At 49.0% G+C, this 15,750-nt stretch overlaps 3 protein-coding genes across 8 annotated transcripts; 2 read left to right on the top strand and 1 right to left on the bottom strand.

The window, feature by feature from the left end:
* Window positions 1-9: 9 nt before the first annotated feature.
* Window positions 10-2,064, top strand: NDUFA2 (NADH:ubiquinone oxidoreductase subunit A2; the record flags this gene model as incomplete). Its single annotated transcript, XM_038529573.1, has 3 exons — window positions 10-149; window positions 272-378; window positions 1,762-2,064. Coding segments are annotated over 3 exons (339 nt in total), but the record flags the coding sequence as incomplete, so codon positions are not given.
* On the bottom strand, window positions 2,025-8,221 carry TMCO6 (transmembrane and coiled-coil domains 6). 6 transcript variants are annotated; one of them, XM_038530356.1, is made up of 12 exons: window positions 8,112-8,221; window positions 7,712-7,824; window positions 5,381-5,496; window positions 5,092-5,275; window positions 4,738-4,842; window positions 4,476-4,561; window positions 4,129-4,245; window positions 3,802-3,913; window positions 3,500-3,686; window positions 3,256-3,350; window positions 2,677-2,844; window positions 2,025-2,430 (listed from the first exon to the last, which is right to left on the bottom strand). In XM_038530356.1, exons 2-12 carry the CDS (start codon window positions 7,730-7,732, stop codon window positions 2,317-2,319), a joined length of 1,305 nt encoding a protein of 434 aa, XP_038386284.1. In that variant the 5' UTR covers window positions 7,733-7,824; window positions 8,112-8,221; the 3' UTR covers window positions 2,025-2,316. The 6 variants fall into 6 exon arrangements, with proteins under 6 accessions (XP_038386284.1, XP_038386286.1, XP_038386281.1 ...); XM_038530358.1 differs by lacking the exon at window positions 8,112-8,221 and adding an exon at window positions 7,973-8,107 and having other exon boundaries at window positions 7,712-7,843; XM_038530353.1 differs by lacking the exon at window positions 8,112-8,221 and adding an exon at window positions 7,973-8,107.
* Window positions 8,222-12,615: 4,394 nt separating this feature from the next.
* CD14 (CD14 molecule) lies at window positions 12,616-14,155 on the top strand. Its single transcript, XM_038529614.1, has 2 exons — window positions 12,616-12,832; window positions 12,922-14,155. Exons 1-2 carry the CDS (start codon window positions 12,830-12,832, stop codon window positions 14,038-14,040), a joined length of 1,122 nt encoding a protein of 373 aa, XP_038385542.1. The 5' UTR covers window positions 12,616-12,829; the 3' UTR covers window positions 14,041-14,155.
* The last annotated feature ends 1,595 nt before the right edge of the window (window positions 14,156-15,750 follow it).

Here is a 15,750-nt window from a genome sequence, read left to right as displayed (position 1 = left end):
AGAACTTGACCGGAAGTTCTTGGGCTGGGAGTTAGGCACCAGCGGAGATGGCGGGTGCCGCAGCGAGCCTTGAGAATTGGGGCTAAAGTTGGCCTGCGTGAGATTCGCGTCCACTTGTGCCAGCGCTCGTCCGGCAGTCAGGGCGTCAGGTGAGGTGCAAGGTGGTGGGGCCGGTAGGCTTCGGGGCGCCAGGTCATGACCTCTACCTCCCGGGTGTTTGGGGGAGGCCCGTGCGAAGACCGCACGCACTGCTTTCTCTCCTGCCCCATAGGGAATTCATCGAGAAACACTATGTGGAGCTGAAGAAGGCGAACCCTGACCTGCCAATCCTAATCCGCGAGTGTTCCGATGTGCAGCCCAAACTCTGGGCCCGCTACGGTGAGCAAGAGAAGCGGGCCGCCTGGGACCGTGAGAAGGGCATCCAAGGTCATGCAAAAACCTGTAGGGAGGCTAAAACTCGGGACTTCGGCCTTCCTATTGACGTTGTTTCAGATAAATTTACATTTTATCGAAATATAAGGTTATAGAATGCTGGTATCTGGAGTAACATCACTGTGGAGGCGGGCCCTGTCTTGAATGGGGACCAGGAACCGTCGTTTTCCTAATTCAAGACAGGGTTCAGATGGGTAAGAAGAAAGAGATGCTTGTCAACTTCCATTGACGTGAGTCCTTATACATTAGGTGGAAAATGTCATTTCAGGTAGTGTGATACCCTCCGTAATACAAACATATAATGACTTCAGAATCTTCTTGCCTAAATCTCGTTTAATCTTAACTAATATGAGGGGGTATATTCTTTCTTTTCTCATTGTAGAGATTAGGTGAATCGTTGTTTTGGAACAGGGTCACTTGGCTGGGTCAGTCAGTAGAGCATGCGACTCTTGATCTTGGGGTGAGTTTAAGCCCCATGTTAGGCAGAGCTTACCAAAAATATTTTTATGGGACATAACTGTTACATAGCTAGGATACAACAGAGTTGAGCCTTTACACATGTACCCCCTTCCTAGGGTGCACTTCTACCAGATTTTCATGGCTAATTGGTTAGAATTCACGTGTTTGTTATTCAGATCTGAACTTACTTATCACCTCTTCAATGAGGTATTCCCTGGCAAATTATGTAACATTGTCCTTAGCTCAATTTTGTCATATTCTCTATTTAAGTTTACCACAATCTGAAAATTAACTGTCATATTACTTGATTCGTAGTGAGCACACAGGACATATTACACTTACTGAATAAAGGTATTGTAATCACCTTTTAACTACACCTTCCCTCTAGGAATGTCGGGTGGAAGTCACACCTAAGTTAGACTGGTTCTAACAGTAGATAACTGTAGTATGCGTTAAAAATTGGAATAAGGAAAAGCCAGTAGACTAAGGAAGGAGATGGACACAGATTAGTATATTATACTAGGACTGTAGGAGCCATAGACTTCGCACCCAGCCAAGGCTAGGCTCACGCAAAGCACTGTTCACAGTGATTAATAATAAATACCTATCAGGCCCCTAAAAATGGCCCTAAAACATCTTCCTTCACATTGCGGCCACCCAGAATCAGCCAAAATAATACTTGGACCTGGGCTTCCTAGATGTGTTTGAGACCCACTGGATATTCTAGGCATCCCAAATACACCTTGATCATATCTCTTTACTACTTTTCCTATCCTAACAAGACTAAGTTGAAGACAAAGACCTTTTATTAATGTTTTGGTTGCCCCCACAGAGCATACTAGATATTTAGTCCCCTCTTTCTCCCCTCAGCATTTGGCCAAGAGAAGAATGTCTCCTTGAACAACTTGAGTGCTGATCAGGTAACCAAAGCCGTGGAGAATGTGCTAAGTGGCAAAGCCTGAAGCCTCCACTGATTGTTAAGAGCAACAACAGCCCCACAACTTGGGCTTTGTTGGACTGAGTAAAATGTGAAAAAATGTGTTCTGTTCTTGTGCCGAAGAATGCTATCTCTGGATGTTCTTATACTCATTTTACCCTTCAACCCTTAACCTGCAACCACTGAGGCAAAACAGTTTAATATAAAAATAAAACTTTATTCTGTCCCATCAACAACTACTGGCTGCTAATGGGGAGGGAAAAGATTTGAAGGCCCACATCAAATTCCCTTTGGTCCTCCTGCCTGGATAGTACTGGGTCAAAGAGAAGGAACTGAGCTTTGAAGGTCTTGTCTTAGGCATAGGAACAGAAAGCATTAGATGTCATTATGGTTCTAAATCCTCAAAAGGGGATCCATGGGCAAGAAAGCTGGTGGCGGGGGGGGGAAGGGGGGGGCGGTGATGAGTAGAATGAGTGCCATCAAGCAGGTCACCTATGAAGAGCTGTCTTCTGGAGAGCATGCACACGATCCTGGAGCTGTGCTGCCTCCTGATGCCTCTCCAGGACCTGCAGCCCTGATTGCTGCAGAAAGGCCTCTGCAGTCTGAAAGAAGGAAAGAAAAAGATTCAACACCTGGGGCCCTGTGCCCCAACATTCAATTCCCACAGCCTTACAGGTTAGCCCACCTCTATTTGGAAGAGTGCCTTCCCAATAAGAAGTGGGACGTTCTGACCTGGAGTCCATGTAGGCTTGCCAGGCCCAGAGAAGTGACTACAGATAGGATGGGAAGGAAAGGGGCCATGGGGAGACCAGAGGCCTCAGAGCAGGGGTACCAGGGCCCAAACTCACCTCTGGCTGATAGAGGAACAACAGTTGCAGCAGCTCTAAACTGTGGCCTACTACTTCAGTGTCAGAGAAGGCCAGCGTGCCTATCAAGCAGGGGAGCAAGGGCCCTGGCCACAGACATTGACAGTAAGCAGGACCCTTCTCTGCCACATTGCACAGAACTGTGAGCACCTGCAGAGACATGTATACATAGTCCCCACAAAAGATGAAAACTAAAGACTAATGATACCTAAGATACATGGAGTGCTGAGCACACAGCCAGGCACTGTACCAAGCACTTAGATGCATGTTTTGTAATCCCCACAGCTGCCCTCAGATAGCATTGCTATTCTCAGTATGAATTAAAATTCATAAAATTATACTTCAACTAAAAAGTTCAAAGTGGTAAGGTGATTTGCCCAAGGTTAGTAACTAGTAAAACAGTTTAAGGACTCACACCTAGACTGGTCTGACCCTAATGTCATCCATACCATACCACCTGCCAGCTCTTGGGTAAGAGTACTTCCGAGTACAAAGGCCTGCTCCCAATGTTTTTATTTTGCCACAAGATCCTGGACTTAAGTGACCCCAATCAATACCTACCAATACGCTCACCACGTTAGAAACTGGCAGCAACTGCAAGAGGGGCTCAATCAGATCCATGGAGAGCAAGGAGGTACAGAAACTAGGACTATTTGCTGGAAGGGAAAATTCAGAGTAAAGTTCCTTAAACTAGGCCTGAAATTGTCCCCCTGCCCCGCTCCAATCCTACCCACCTCAGCCCAGGCAATGAGGGTGCACACCCAGAATCTTAAAGGTCTAGGCCTAGGCGCATTACGGTACATACCAGTGAGGTTATTCAGGAGCCAGAGGCCCTCAGGGAGAAGGCTGGGCTGTTTCTGGAGGAAGAACTGCAGGAGGATAAATAAAGCGGCCACGACACGCTCATCTTCAAGCTGATTTGGCCCTCCCACAACTTCCACTGCTGCTTCTGTTAGCAGGTTGCTTAGACACCGAAGCACAGGGCATGCCAGCTACAAGCACAAGTGGGGAAGTATCCTGTCAGTAGGAAGAGGATACCTACATACTGGAGGGGGAACAAAGTAGGAAAAAGGGTAGCCCAGATCGTGAGTTGCCCTTTTCACCTACCAGCTCCATCCTTGCATCCTCAGTTCTCTGGACAGCCCCAGCCATGTCTAATAGCAGCAGGCCCAGAGTGGACAGACAACCATGGGAGATAAGCAGGGCATTGTTGACCTGGCTGGGCAATAGAAAGCAAGTAGTCACTACTAGGTCAATCCCATTTTTAAGATGGCAAATGGCCTAGTTCTGTGGGTTTCCTGGGCTTCAAGCAGAGAAGACCACAGAAGGAAGAAAACTCAGTGCGCTTCCAGAAATCATAGTTCAAAAACCTGAGTGTCCTGGAAGGGAGCCCCAGGGAAGATCTGTGGCACTTTTGCAAATGGTCTGTGTTACCTGCAGATGATATAGTGCAGGCACCAGGCAAACTCCACAGCGACTCCAAGGTTCAGCTTTGGGCCAGGTTGCAACAGTTGCAGGATATGCTGGGGGAGAGTGGAGCCCAAAACGGAGCTGCCAGCAGAAGGAGAGCTATGAGTTGGGACCACAGAAGGCAAGATGCCAGTCATTCTTCCCAAACCCTAATAGCAGGTGGGAAAGTATCCAAACTCAAATCTCTCCCAGCCAGACACATCAAGCTAAAATGTGCAGGTTTTGGAAACAAGACTGGATCTGGTGTCCAGAGGCTACATCACCAAGTAGGTCATGCCTGCCTCCACATCTGAAGACACAATTTTACTTACGGGATGATCGCCTCTGGAGCTTCCTTAGCCTGCAGGAGCTGGGACAAGGCATATCCAAGGGCTTCCAGCACAGTCAGATGGGGAGACTAGAAGTAGATAGGATAGAGATCTGACTCTGAAAGCAGGGTCATAAGATTTCCTGTGACTTTCAACTCCTTAGCACAGGGCAGAGGCTGGAGCTGCCTAAACAAAGCAGGAGGGCCATGTAGAGACATGATAGGGGAGGGCTGCCCAAGGAGGGAAAAAGCAGATGGATGCTCACCTGGATGCAGGCGGCCAAAGATGGAACGATGCCCTGTGGCAGAAGCTGCCTTCTCACAGCCTCACTCTCCACAATCAGGTTACCCAATGTATACAGACAGAGCTCCTGCGAGTGGGACAACAAAAGCACGGGGCATGGCCTGGCTCAAGCAAGAGTGAGGGTAGGAGTGCAGAGGATCAACAGTCTTGCCCTTGAGGCTCTGGGCAAAAGGGAGTGGAAGATGATGGGTGTATGTAATGCTATGGACATTAAGGGAAACCAATTTTCCTCCCCCTCTGTGCCAGCTCAAACTAGACACAAAAGTACAATATTTAAATCCAAACCAAGAACAAGGTAGGAAGGGACAGGGCTTACTATAAAGTCTGAGCTGTGACTGGAGAGGTAGGTGAGAAGGTAGGAAGTAGCTGGCAGGCAGGCCTCAGCCACCGCAGACTGCTCAGAATGAGAGAGCTCATGAAGGCACCGAGCGGCCTCAAGCTGCAACAGGGCTTGGTTGCTGGTCAGAAGCCCGACCAAGGTCCGCATGCTGCCCTCCAGCCTACATGAGTGAGTACCAGAGCCTGCTCAGCCTGTGGCCCATCCCCTCCACACTCCTGTCCATCCCTCAGAGGCCCAGGCCCCCACTCACGCCACCCCCACTCACAAGATGAAGGCCTGCTGTGTCTCAGGATGCTGCAAGCCTCGACGAAGGCTGACCAGAGCCTTCTCTCTCTCCTTTTCCTCGGTCCCCCGCTGCGCTAACCCGAGGAACTGCTGGATCTGGAGCACAGGGCAGGGAGGGGAGAGACAGCAACACAAAGTTGCCAGAAAGCAAGCATAGTCCTACTCTGCCCACTTCACCTGTGAGCACTCCAATGTCCCACCATCTCTAGAACCTGTCATTCACACTAACGTGGCTAATATGCATCAATCTTGCAGTAGAAAGAAGGGCGAATCAGAACTGGGTTTTTTTGTTTGTTTTTTTGTTTTTTTTTTAATTTTTATTTTATTTATGATAGTCACAGAGAGAGAGAGAGAGAGAGGCAGAGACACAGGCAGAGGGAGAAGCAGGCTCCATGCACCGGGAGCCTGATGTGGGATTCGATCCTGGGTCTCCAGGATCGCGCCCTGGGCCAAAGGCAGGCGCCAAACCGCTGCGCCACCCAGGGATCCCAGAACTGGGTTTAATACCAGCCCTGCCACTTCCTTTACAAGAACTAAATCTGTTTTTTTTTAAGACTTTATTTATTTATTCATGAGAGACAGAGACACAGGCAGAGGGAGAAGCAGGCTCCCTGCGGGGAGCCCGATGTGGGACTCAATCCTGGGACCCCAGGATCATACCCTGGGCAGAAGAGATGCTCAACCACTGAGCCACCCAGGTGTCCCCTAAATCTGTTTTTAACCTGAAAAATGGGAATAACATCTTCCCTGCTGTCTTAGAGCTATTTCAAGGATAACATTTAAACCTTTCTTGGGATGCCTAGGTGCCTCAGGTCATGATCCCAGTGTCCTAGGATCAAATCCCATGTGGTCTCCCTGCTCAGCTGAGAGTCTGCTTTTCCCTGTTTCTCTGCCTCTGCTTTCACTTGTGCTTTCTCTCTCTCAAATAAATAAAATCTTTTAAAATAAAAAAATAGAAATAATAAAAATAGAAAAAAAAAAAACCTTTCAGGATGGCACAACCTACCCCACTAGCCATTCTCCCCATGCAACCTATACTCCAACAACACCTAGCATAATGTGACTTGTTCTTTTAATGCTTCCAAGCTTTTGCACACACTTTTTTTTTTTTCCTTGGGATACCCTCCCCAGGCCCTCCACTCCCTTCAGATATCTGGGAAATAAGCCCTTTCTGGGTTCCTTTCGAAGACTTAGGGGTTTCTGTTGTGCCTCATGTTTCCTTCATGACAGGTGGTAGCACGTGTCTTCACTGGGCTGCTGTTAGGACCGCAAATAAAGGGACTCTCCACAGAGCACCTGGGTGGCTCAGTTGGTTAAGCCTCTGGTCATGATCCCATGATCCCATGGATCCTGGGATGGGGTCCCTGTTGACCTCCCCCTCCCCCAGCTCCCATCCGAGGGGTGCACTCTTGTTCTCTAATAAATAAAATCTTTAAAAAAGGGGGGGGGACTCTCCTTGTCTGTGTACCTCAATATCCATCAGTGTCCTGGCATAAAGTAAGCACAAAATGAACCAATGGTATAACCTAGGCATGAGAGCTTATGTAAACAACATACATAAACACAGGCAATATAAATAAGGGGAGTACCTAATGCTTGCTGAATGAATAAATCAGCTAAAACTAATCATGTCATTCACTTAATAAATAATGAGCATCCACTATATGCCAGATACTATAGGGCATCTGAGTTTTCAATGAAAAGTAAGATGGGGTCTAGACTCCCAGGGTTTTAAAGTCTAGTTAGAGAAACGATAAACAAGCAAACAATTAGTACAATTTATATTCTGCAAACACGCTGTCAAGACAGAACACAAAAAAGGACCCAGTAAAGCCTTGAGATAGGAAAGAGCCCAATATGTCTTTCAAAAATGGAAAAGGGGGAACTTTGGCTCAGATGAGTAAACTGGCAAACTTGGAGGTAGGCAAACGTTAGATCATACATCTAGGAAGGAAGCAGATGTGGATTTTTAAGACATCTGATATATGGAGAATGAACTTGAAGTCCGCAAAGCATAGATGCAGATGACCTGTTAGAAGGCAATTATTAGTCTACGGAGCAGAGGATGGTGGTAGCTGCGATGTACACCATCGTAAAGGTGCCAGGGCTCTTTAGGGGTGAAGAACGGCTAGGGCTCGACGTACTGCTGTGGGGACAAGGGACAGAGTTGTAGAGGATGATCTCCCAGTTTCTGGCTTGGCCCACTGGATGGAGGTATTTATTGAGGAGACCGCGTTCAGGTTTGGCGCGGACCTCTAAAGGAATTTGGCGCCCGGCGGCGTAGACCTCACCGCGTACCAGGTCCCCTCACCTCGGCTTCTCCGAGGGTCATGGCCACACATCCCCCTTCAGTTTCCTCCAGGGCGTCATCTCTCAGCAGCCTCTTACTGATCAGTTGCTGCTCCCTCCGCGCCTTCCGCAGCGCTGGGGACAAAGAAGCCGGCTGAACGTAGAAGGGGCACCTAGGACCCTGAATCCCTTCAGCGACCCGGAGGCCCCCTCACCCAAACCCCAACCGCCAGACCACCACCACCGCGCCCCGCATCCTCCCGTCTCCCTCGCCCTCCCGCACCTGCCTCCCGCTCCCTCCAGCGGCACCGTAGCTCCTCCACTGCGCAGCCCACCGGCCTGAGGCGGCCCTGCCGGCCGCTCCACATAGCGGAGCTGGAGAAAATTCGCTCCGAGCCCAGAACCCGGAAGCCCGAACCTACAAGATTGCACGGACCGCGCAGCCGCCGCGCAGGCGGAAAAGGAGGTGCGAGTGGGCGCTCAGAGGAGGTGCTCAGAATGGAGGCGGGGCGGGGCGAGAAGGAGGGGCCAGGGGTGCGGCGGGCCGGACCGCGGGAGGGGCGGGGCGAAGGGAGGGGAAAATGGGGTGGGGCAAGAGCAGGGAAGGGCGGGGCGACAGCTAGAAGCGGGCGAGACCCGCAGCACCTCCTCTGCTTCTGATTGGTATTTCTCCTTCTCAAGTCTTTCTTTTCTTTCTCTCTCTTTTTTTTTTAAATATTTTATTTATTTATTCATGAGAGACCGAAGGAGAGAGAGAGGCAGAGACACAGGCAGAGGGAGAAGCAGGCTCCTTGCAGGGAGCGCCAGGCAGGACTCGATTCCAGAACCCCAGGATCACGCCCTGAGCCCAAGACAGGCGCCCTCACGTCTTTCTTTTTCCCATTTCCGGGAAGAAATTCAACGTCGTACGGGTCCAATGCGTCACCTTCCACTCAACAAATATAACCTCCCCACACATAACATACCCTAGACGAACATTCAAAACTACTCCGAATTCTAGGAAGATTTCACCCAAAACTGGACTCCAACTGATGAACGCTGGATTTGTATTTCCCTTTTGAATATTCTCCACGACGACAATTATCCCTATTATGTTCGTATGAAGAAAATGAGACAAATACAATTATTTCACTGTTGTGCCCCAAAGTGATTCGCATTATTTTAGGGATAAAGTAAATCTTAAACCAAATTTTGAGCACCGCTAACTACTAGTTACTGGGAAAACACTGATGAATTTTTTAAAAACCGTGTTCCTCACCCTCAGAATCTGCATTGTGACAAAATAAGCTTCTTCACTGGAAGGGCACTTCGCCTTATTCACCTCTCCTGGGATTTTCTCTTTGTTCCCTAAACAAACCCTACTCTTTTCCTTCTCCAGGCTTTTGCCCAGGCTGTTGTTCTGCCTAGAGCTCTGTCTCTGCCTGGGGGCCCCCCAACCAGTACCCTTCCCTTAATTAATACCACCCTCAATATCTCAATTCCCAATGTCCCCTACTCAGAACTACTGGACCTCTGTCCCTGTCTTAAGAGCCTATAGCACCATATACTTCATAACCTTTTTTACTGTCATGAAGTTACAGTGTAATTATTTCCTCCCCAAACCCCCTTCACACCTCCAACAGAATAGAGTCCTGGTAGCACTTAAGAATTTTTATTGGAGGGGATCCCTGGGTGGCTCAGTAGCGCCTGCCTTCAGCCCAGGGCGTGAGCCTCAAGTCCCAGGATAGAGTCCTGCATCAGGCTCCCTGCATGGACCCTGCTTCTCCCTCTGCCTGTGTCTCTGCCTCTCTCTCTCTCTCTCTCTCTCTCTCTCTCTCTCTGTGTGTGTCTCTCATGAATATATTTAAAAAAAAAAAACAACTGGGCAGCCCCGGTGGCGCAGCGGTTTAGCGCCGCCTGCAGCCCAGGCGTGATCCTGGAGACCCTGGATCGACTCCCACGTCGGGCTCTCTGTATGGAGCCTGCTTCTCCCTCTGCCTGTGTCTCTGCCTCTCTCTCTCTGTCTCTATGAATAAATAAATAAAATCTTAAAAAAAAAAAACCTTTAAAAAAAGAATTTTTATTGGAGGTCCCCAATTTTTAGAAAGCTATTACTTAGGGAAATGTACAAGTAAGAACAAATCCAAGAAAGGAAACTTCTTCAAATCAACTTCCTCTGGTAGTCTAGTGGTTAGGATTTGGCACTTGCAAACCAAACTTCCTTTCCTAGAGTTTAATTCCACCTCTTGGAGTCAATTGCCTTTAATCTCTTCCACAAACTGCCTAGTTAAATATCTGTAGACCAACATCCTACCCTTACATCTTTCCAGGCCCAACATCCATCTAGCTCCAGAATAGCCATTTACTAAGCAACTGCTGTGCACCATGCTCTGGCTGGGGATAGAGTCTGAGTCTTATCTCCTTTGTCACCAGACAGGCTGTTTCTAACACCTACATATTTCCTTTGGTAGGGGAGGTAAGACAAGTTACCAGGCAAAATGTCTGCCCAGACCGTTACAGCTGCCCATCCTGCTTTTGCTTTTTTGTTGTTGTTGTTTTGTACTTATCTGCCCTGTCAACCCTGTAAAAAACAGCCCCATGTCCTCTCTAATACAGAGCTAGCTGTTCCTTTCTCCACAGCTTCCACAAGTCCCTAGTTTCTCCTCTGTGAGTCCTTTTCCCTGTGGACTAGTCTGGATCTGTGTTTGCCTCCCCCACTTATTGGAATACTTGAGAGACTGTGTGATAGTCATGTCTGCATCCCTGGGCTTTGTATCAGTCCTGACACTTGGTAGATAAATGATAGATATTTGTTTTTTTTTTTTATTTTTTTTTAATTTTTATTTATTTATGATAGTCACACAGAGAGAGAGAGAGAGAGGCAGAGACACAGGCAGAGGGAGAAGCAGGCTCCATGCACCGGGAGCCCGATGTGGGATTCGATCCCAGGTCTCCAGGATCGCGCCCTGGGCCAAAGGCAGGCGCCAAACCGCTGCGCCACCCAGGGATCCCCATGATAGATATTTGTTGAATCAAAGTGTGAGTCAGGGATGTTTGCAAAATCATCACTGCCCCTCTTCGCTTGTAACTGTCATCCAGAGTGCCTCCCCTAAAATGATAATATTTGCTAAGGAGCCAGGCTTCAGTGGCCTGAGCCTTCTGAATGCAGAGGCATTGAGGAAGAATGTAAAAATCAGGACTACTCTTAATAGATGTGGCTCTGTAATCATAGAAAGGTACTATCATTATCTCCATTTTACAGATCAGAAGCCCAGAAATCTGAGCCCCCCAAACTTGTCCAAGTCTTACAACCTCAGTGGTAGAGCTGGGATTTCAAGCCTGGCTGACTGCAGTCAGTGTATTTAACACTGAGCTATACTCACATTCCTAGTCCTCAGTGGTGTTCTAGAGATCAGGCCTGGCTGGCCTTGGGGCATGGCTCAGGTATCAGGGCACGCCCAACAAGATACACTGGGGCAGTGTGGTCTAATGAAGCCACCTTGTTTGGAATGAGGACAGATGTGAAGCTATTTATAAAAAAAAATAGGAGAAGTGAGAATTCAAAAAATTTTAATATAGCTCTTGCCCCAGAATCCAGAGGTGAAGAACTGTAAGGGCTGTTGTAAAAGCACAGCCCCTATTCCACCATCTGGGACATTTGCTTTTTTTTCTCTTGGCAAAACAGGTAAGTTACTAATTAATCTTCATTCAACATAGGTCCAATATTTCCTTCCTAGGACATAGCAATTGTGTTGGGGGGGAAGGGTAGGGGGAGAGCTAGGTGCAAGGGGGAAAACTGGGCTAGAAATACCTGTTTCTCAGTTTCAGGGCAAAGAAATGGAAACTGCAAGAGATGGAGCTACTTGGCCAATGTGTCTCTGTTAAACACCTCTATTTTTAAGAAAGCTATTACTTTCGGGGCACCTGGGTAGTTCAGTCAGTTAAGCATTTTATCTTGATTTTGGCTCAAAATCAGGGTCATGGGATTGAGCCTGCATGGGGCTCCCCAATCATCAGGGAGTCTGCTTCTCCTTTTCCTTCTGCTCCTCCCCCCTGCTTGAGCTCGCTCTCTCGCTCTCTCTCTCTCTTCCTGAAATGAATAAATAAATCTTTTTTAAAAAGAAAGAAAGCTAGGGCCTCTGGGTGGCTTAGTTGTTCAAGTATTCCAATCTTGGTTTCAGCTCAGGTTGTGGTCTCAGGATCCTGGTATCCAGCCCCTCATTAGTCTGGGTGCTCAGCATGAAGTATGCTTTTCCCACTCCCTCTGCTCCTCACCTTACTCTGTCTTTCTCAAATAAATAAATAATCTTTTTTTTTTTTTTAAAGAAAGCAGTTACTTTCTTAATAAAGTTTTAAAAAGAGCAAGTCTTTGGGATGCCTGGGTTAAAGCGTCTGCCTTCGGTTCAGGGCATGATCCTGGAGTTCTGGGATCAAGTCCCACATCAGGCTCCCTTGCATGGAGCCGGCTTCTCCCTCTGCCTGTGTCTCTGCCTCTCTGTTTCTGTGTGTGTCTGTCATGAATAAATAAATAAAATCTTTAAAAATAAAAGGGGAAGATAGAGTTGTTCTTCAAACCAACTTCCTTTTCTTGAATCTCATTCTATCTCTTGGAGTTAATAGATGGCTTGCAATCTCTTCCAAAAAAATTATCTAGTTAAATATCCGATGGCATTCAGGGGATTGGAACTGGGTGTCAGCAAGTTATCACTAAGACTAGGGAAAAGTTAGAGAAACTCCCCAATTGTACCGCTGAAATATAGGCAGAGGGAGGTGAGAGTCTTGGCTTGAGGCACTAGGGATCTTTCTTTCCCCATAGTTAGCAAACAAGCCTGGGGTGTCTGACTCATCAGGGCACTGCCTGGGGCATTGCACTCTACATTCCCTACAAGATCCTTCCTGTTATAGTCCTGGCAACATCCTTCATTGCAAAATTTCCCGGAAGGGTAGTGCATGGAGTGGTTGGGTGGCAGAGACGTGGGAGTGACCAGGGTTCACGGAGGAAGGAACCAAGTGACATCCCAAGGGTTGCATAAACTCCCAGGCCGCCAAAGAGGACAGATACTGTGGAACCTAGAAACCATTGAGTGCCGCTGTATAGGAAAGAAGCCGGAGCCCTTCCCCGAGCCCGCTGGAACATAGAGGCTCGAAGCACCGATTGACCATGGTGAGTGGATGATCTTGGGGCCCAGAGGGAATTACTCAAGGAACCCCAGGGACTGGCTGGGGCTGCCCTGACCTCTGCTTTCTTCCTAGATGCGCACACCCTGCTTGCTGCTGCTGCTGCTGCCGCCGGTGCTGTGCGTCTCTGAGACCTCACTAGAGCCCTGCGAAGTAGATGACGACGATTTCCGCTGCTTCTGCAACTTCACGGATCCGCAGCCCGACTGGTCCAGCGCATTCCAGTGTATGATTGCCGTCGAGGTGGAGATCCACGGCGGCGGCCGCAGCCTGGAACAATTTCTAAAGGGCGCAGACGCGGACCCAAAGCAGTACGCTGACATGGTCAGGGCCCTGCGTTTGCGGCGGCTCACCGTGGCCTCTGCACAGGTTCCTGCTGTGCTGGTGACCGCCTTCCTGCGGGCGCTGGGGTACTCCCGCCTCAAGGAACTGACGCTGCAGGACCTGGAGGTAACCGGCACGCCGCCGCCGCCGCCTCTGGAAGCCACTGGGCCTGCGCTGTCCACCCTCACCCTCCGGAACGTGTCGTGGGCAACGGGAAGTGCCTGGCTCGCCGAACTGCAGCGGTGGCTGAAGCCGGGCCTCAAGGTACTGAACATCGCGCAGGCACACTCGCTTGCTTTTTCCTGCGCACGACTCCGCACCTTCCCGGCGCTCACCACCTTAGACCTATCCGACAATCCCGGACTGGGAGAGCACGGACTGGCTTCGGCTCTCTGTCCGCAAAAGTTCCCGGCCCTCCAGGCTCTCGTCTTGCGCAACGCGGGAATGCATACGCCGAACGGCGTGTGCGCGGCGATGGCGGTGGCGGGTGTGCAACCCCGCCACCTAGACCTCAGCCACAACTCGCTGCGCGCTACCGCCCCAGGCGCTCCTGCGTGTGTCTGGCCCAGCGCACTGGACTCTCTCAACTTGTCCTTCTCTGGGCTGGGGCAGGTGCCTAAGGGACTACCCGCCAGGCTGAGCGTGCTCGATCTTAGGTGCAACAAGCTGAACAGAGAGCCTCGGCTAGAAGAGCTGCCTAAGGTGAGCAACCTGACACTGGACGGGAATCCCTTTCTGGACCCCGAAGCTCCCAAGTACCAAGAAAACCCGACGACGTCTGGCGTGGTCCCATCCTGTGCGCGTTCGGGCCTGGCGGTGGGGATGTCAGGAACTCTCGCGGTGCTTCAAAGGGTGGGGGGCTTTGCCTGAGGCCCAGGAGAGACCAATGAATTGCCTCAGATTGCCCTGCTTCCAGCAAAGCCGCATCAGGACGTTTTAACCAACCAACCCGCAGCCCTATCTTCATTAAAATCTGGAACAACGATCCGTGTCATTCACTCGACGGGTGGGTACTGGGTGTCTGCTGGGGCACAGTGCTGGATGTGGAATCCATTATATTTAGACTTCTTTCATCCTAATTCCCTAGAAACCTAAGAATAGAATTTAGAGGACAGAAGGGGCAGGGAATGTTGCCTATCTAGGCTGTGGTGAGAAACGGGGGTTTCTGTGCAGTTGGGCTTTCTGAGATTACTTGCACCTGTGTTAAAGTTTAAAAGAGGGGCGCCTGGGTGGCTCAGCGGTGGAGCATCTGCTTTTGGCTCAGGCCATGATCCCGGGGTGCCAGATTGGAATCCCACATCGGGCTCCTGCAGGGAGCCTGCTTCTCCCTCTGCCTGTGTCTCTGCCTCTCTCTCTGTGTGTGTGTGTGTGTGTGTGACTATCATAAATAAAAATAAAATAAAATAAAGTTTAAAAGACTTTTTGTTTGTTTGTTTAAAAAATATTTGAATGGTAAACATGCTTAGGAAAATACAGGATGTTTCTTCTCTGGTGCACTTTCCAAGAGCCAGCTGCTCCCCCTTTCAAAGCAGAGTTATCTGCTTATTCTCCTTCTTTCTCTCTCCCACTACCCAGAGAGAGAAGGGACAACTCTGCCATCTGTCCTACATAAGTTGTGAGTTTCATAATTTCAGGGTTTCTCTTCTGCTGTGTAAAGCCCCTCTGCTCACACAGGTACCCTGGCTTTCACTGTGTCATCTAATAGAGAATGTGGACATGGAGGGCTGTTGGAAGATGCTGTCATTAAACAGTCTGTCTCTGAACCAGAGATTTTTGTCATTAGGTTAATAAATATGTGTATAATTGTTTCTGGCTGGATCTTTGACTTGCAAATAGGCTAACAGCTTAGACCCTTCATAGCATCTTAGATCTTTCACAGGACAATTAATGACATGTGCCCTCCAAACCACATTAACTCAGAGACCCAGAGCATCAGCCAAGAGGTACTGTTCCTTCTAGGCATCCCTCTTTTCATCGAGGAGACAGCCACATCCATTAGAGAGCTAGACACCTGCCTCACAGAGAACCTGGGACAGGGATGGGAGGGGGATATAAACACAGCCCTCTGGCCTGCCTCCCTCCAGCGTCCAGAGCCACACAGATAGGAATGAAGGATTCAAAGTAACATTGATAGGAGAGTTACAACATACCGTATTACAGACCTAAAGAACCATGGGGACAGATAAATAAGCTGCCAATTCCAGTTAGGAAACCCCCTGGAGTATCCCCAAGAAGACTTCATCCAGCCTCTTGGAACATTTCTGGTATCCGAGAACTAACCACCTCAAGCACCTCCTTATATTTGACTAGCTTTGAGCACTATTTTTCTTTCAACATTTTATTTATTTTTTTCATGAGAGACACAGGAAGAGGCAGAGACATAGGCAGAGGGAGAAGCAGGCTCCTCGCGGGGAGCCTGATGTGGGACTCCATCCCTGGACAGTGATCACTCCCTGAGCTGAAGGCAGACGCTCAACTGCTGAGCCACCCAGGCATCCCGCTTTGAGTATTCTTCATCAAAGTTATGCTCAGAGTTATGCCCCGGCTCAACCTTAAGCCCTGTGTTACCATCTTGATATA

The sequence above is a fragment of the Canis lupus genome, chromosome 2 (assembly GCF_011100685.1).
Source record: "Canis lupus familiaris isolate Mischka breed German Shepherd chromosome 2, alternate assembly UU_Cfam_GSD_1.0, whole genome shotgun sequence".
Classification (NCBI taxonomy): domain Eukaryota; kingdom Metazoa; phylum Chordata; class Mammalia; order Carnivora; family Canidae; genus Canis; species Canis lupus.
This window is presented reverse-complemented; position numbering and strand designations above follow the sequence as displayed.

Excerpts from the sequence above, each read along its gene's own strand:
- TMCO6 (XM_038530353.1), bottom strand. The coding sequence starts at position 8,057 with ATGTGGAGCGGCCGGCAGGGCCGCCTCAGGCCGGTGGGCTGCGCAGTG. Across the intron at positions 5,276-5,380 it reads ACACAGCAGGCCTTCATCTT|GCTGGAGGGCAGCATGCGGA; the intron begins GTGAGTGGGGGT and ends TCACTCATGTAG. Across the intron at positions 4,246-4,475 it reads GCTCCAGAGGCGATCATCCC|CTCCGTTTTGGGCTCCACTC; the intron begins GTAAGTAAAATT and ends TTCTGCTGGCAG.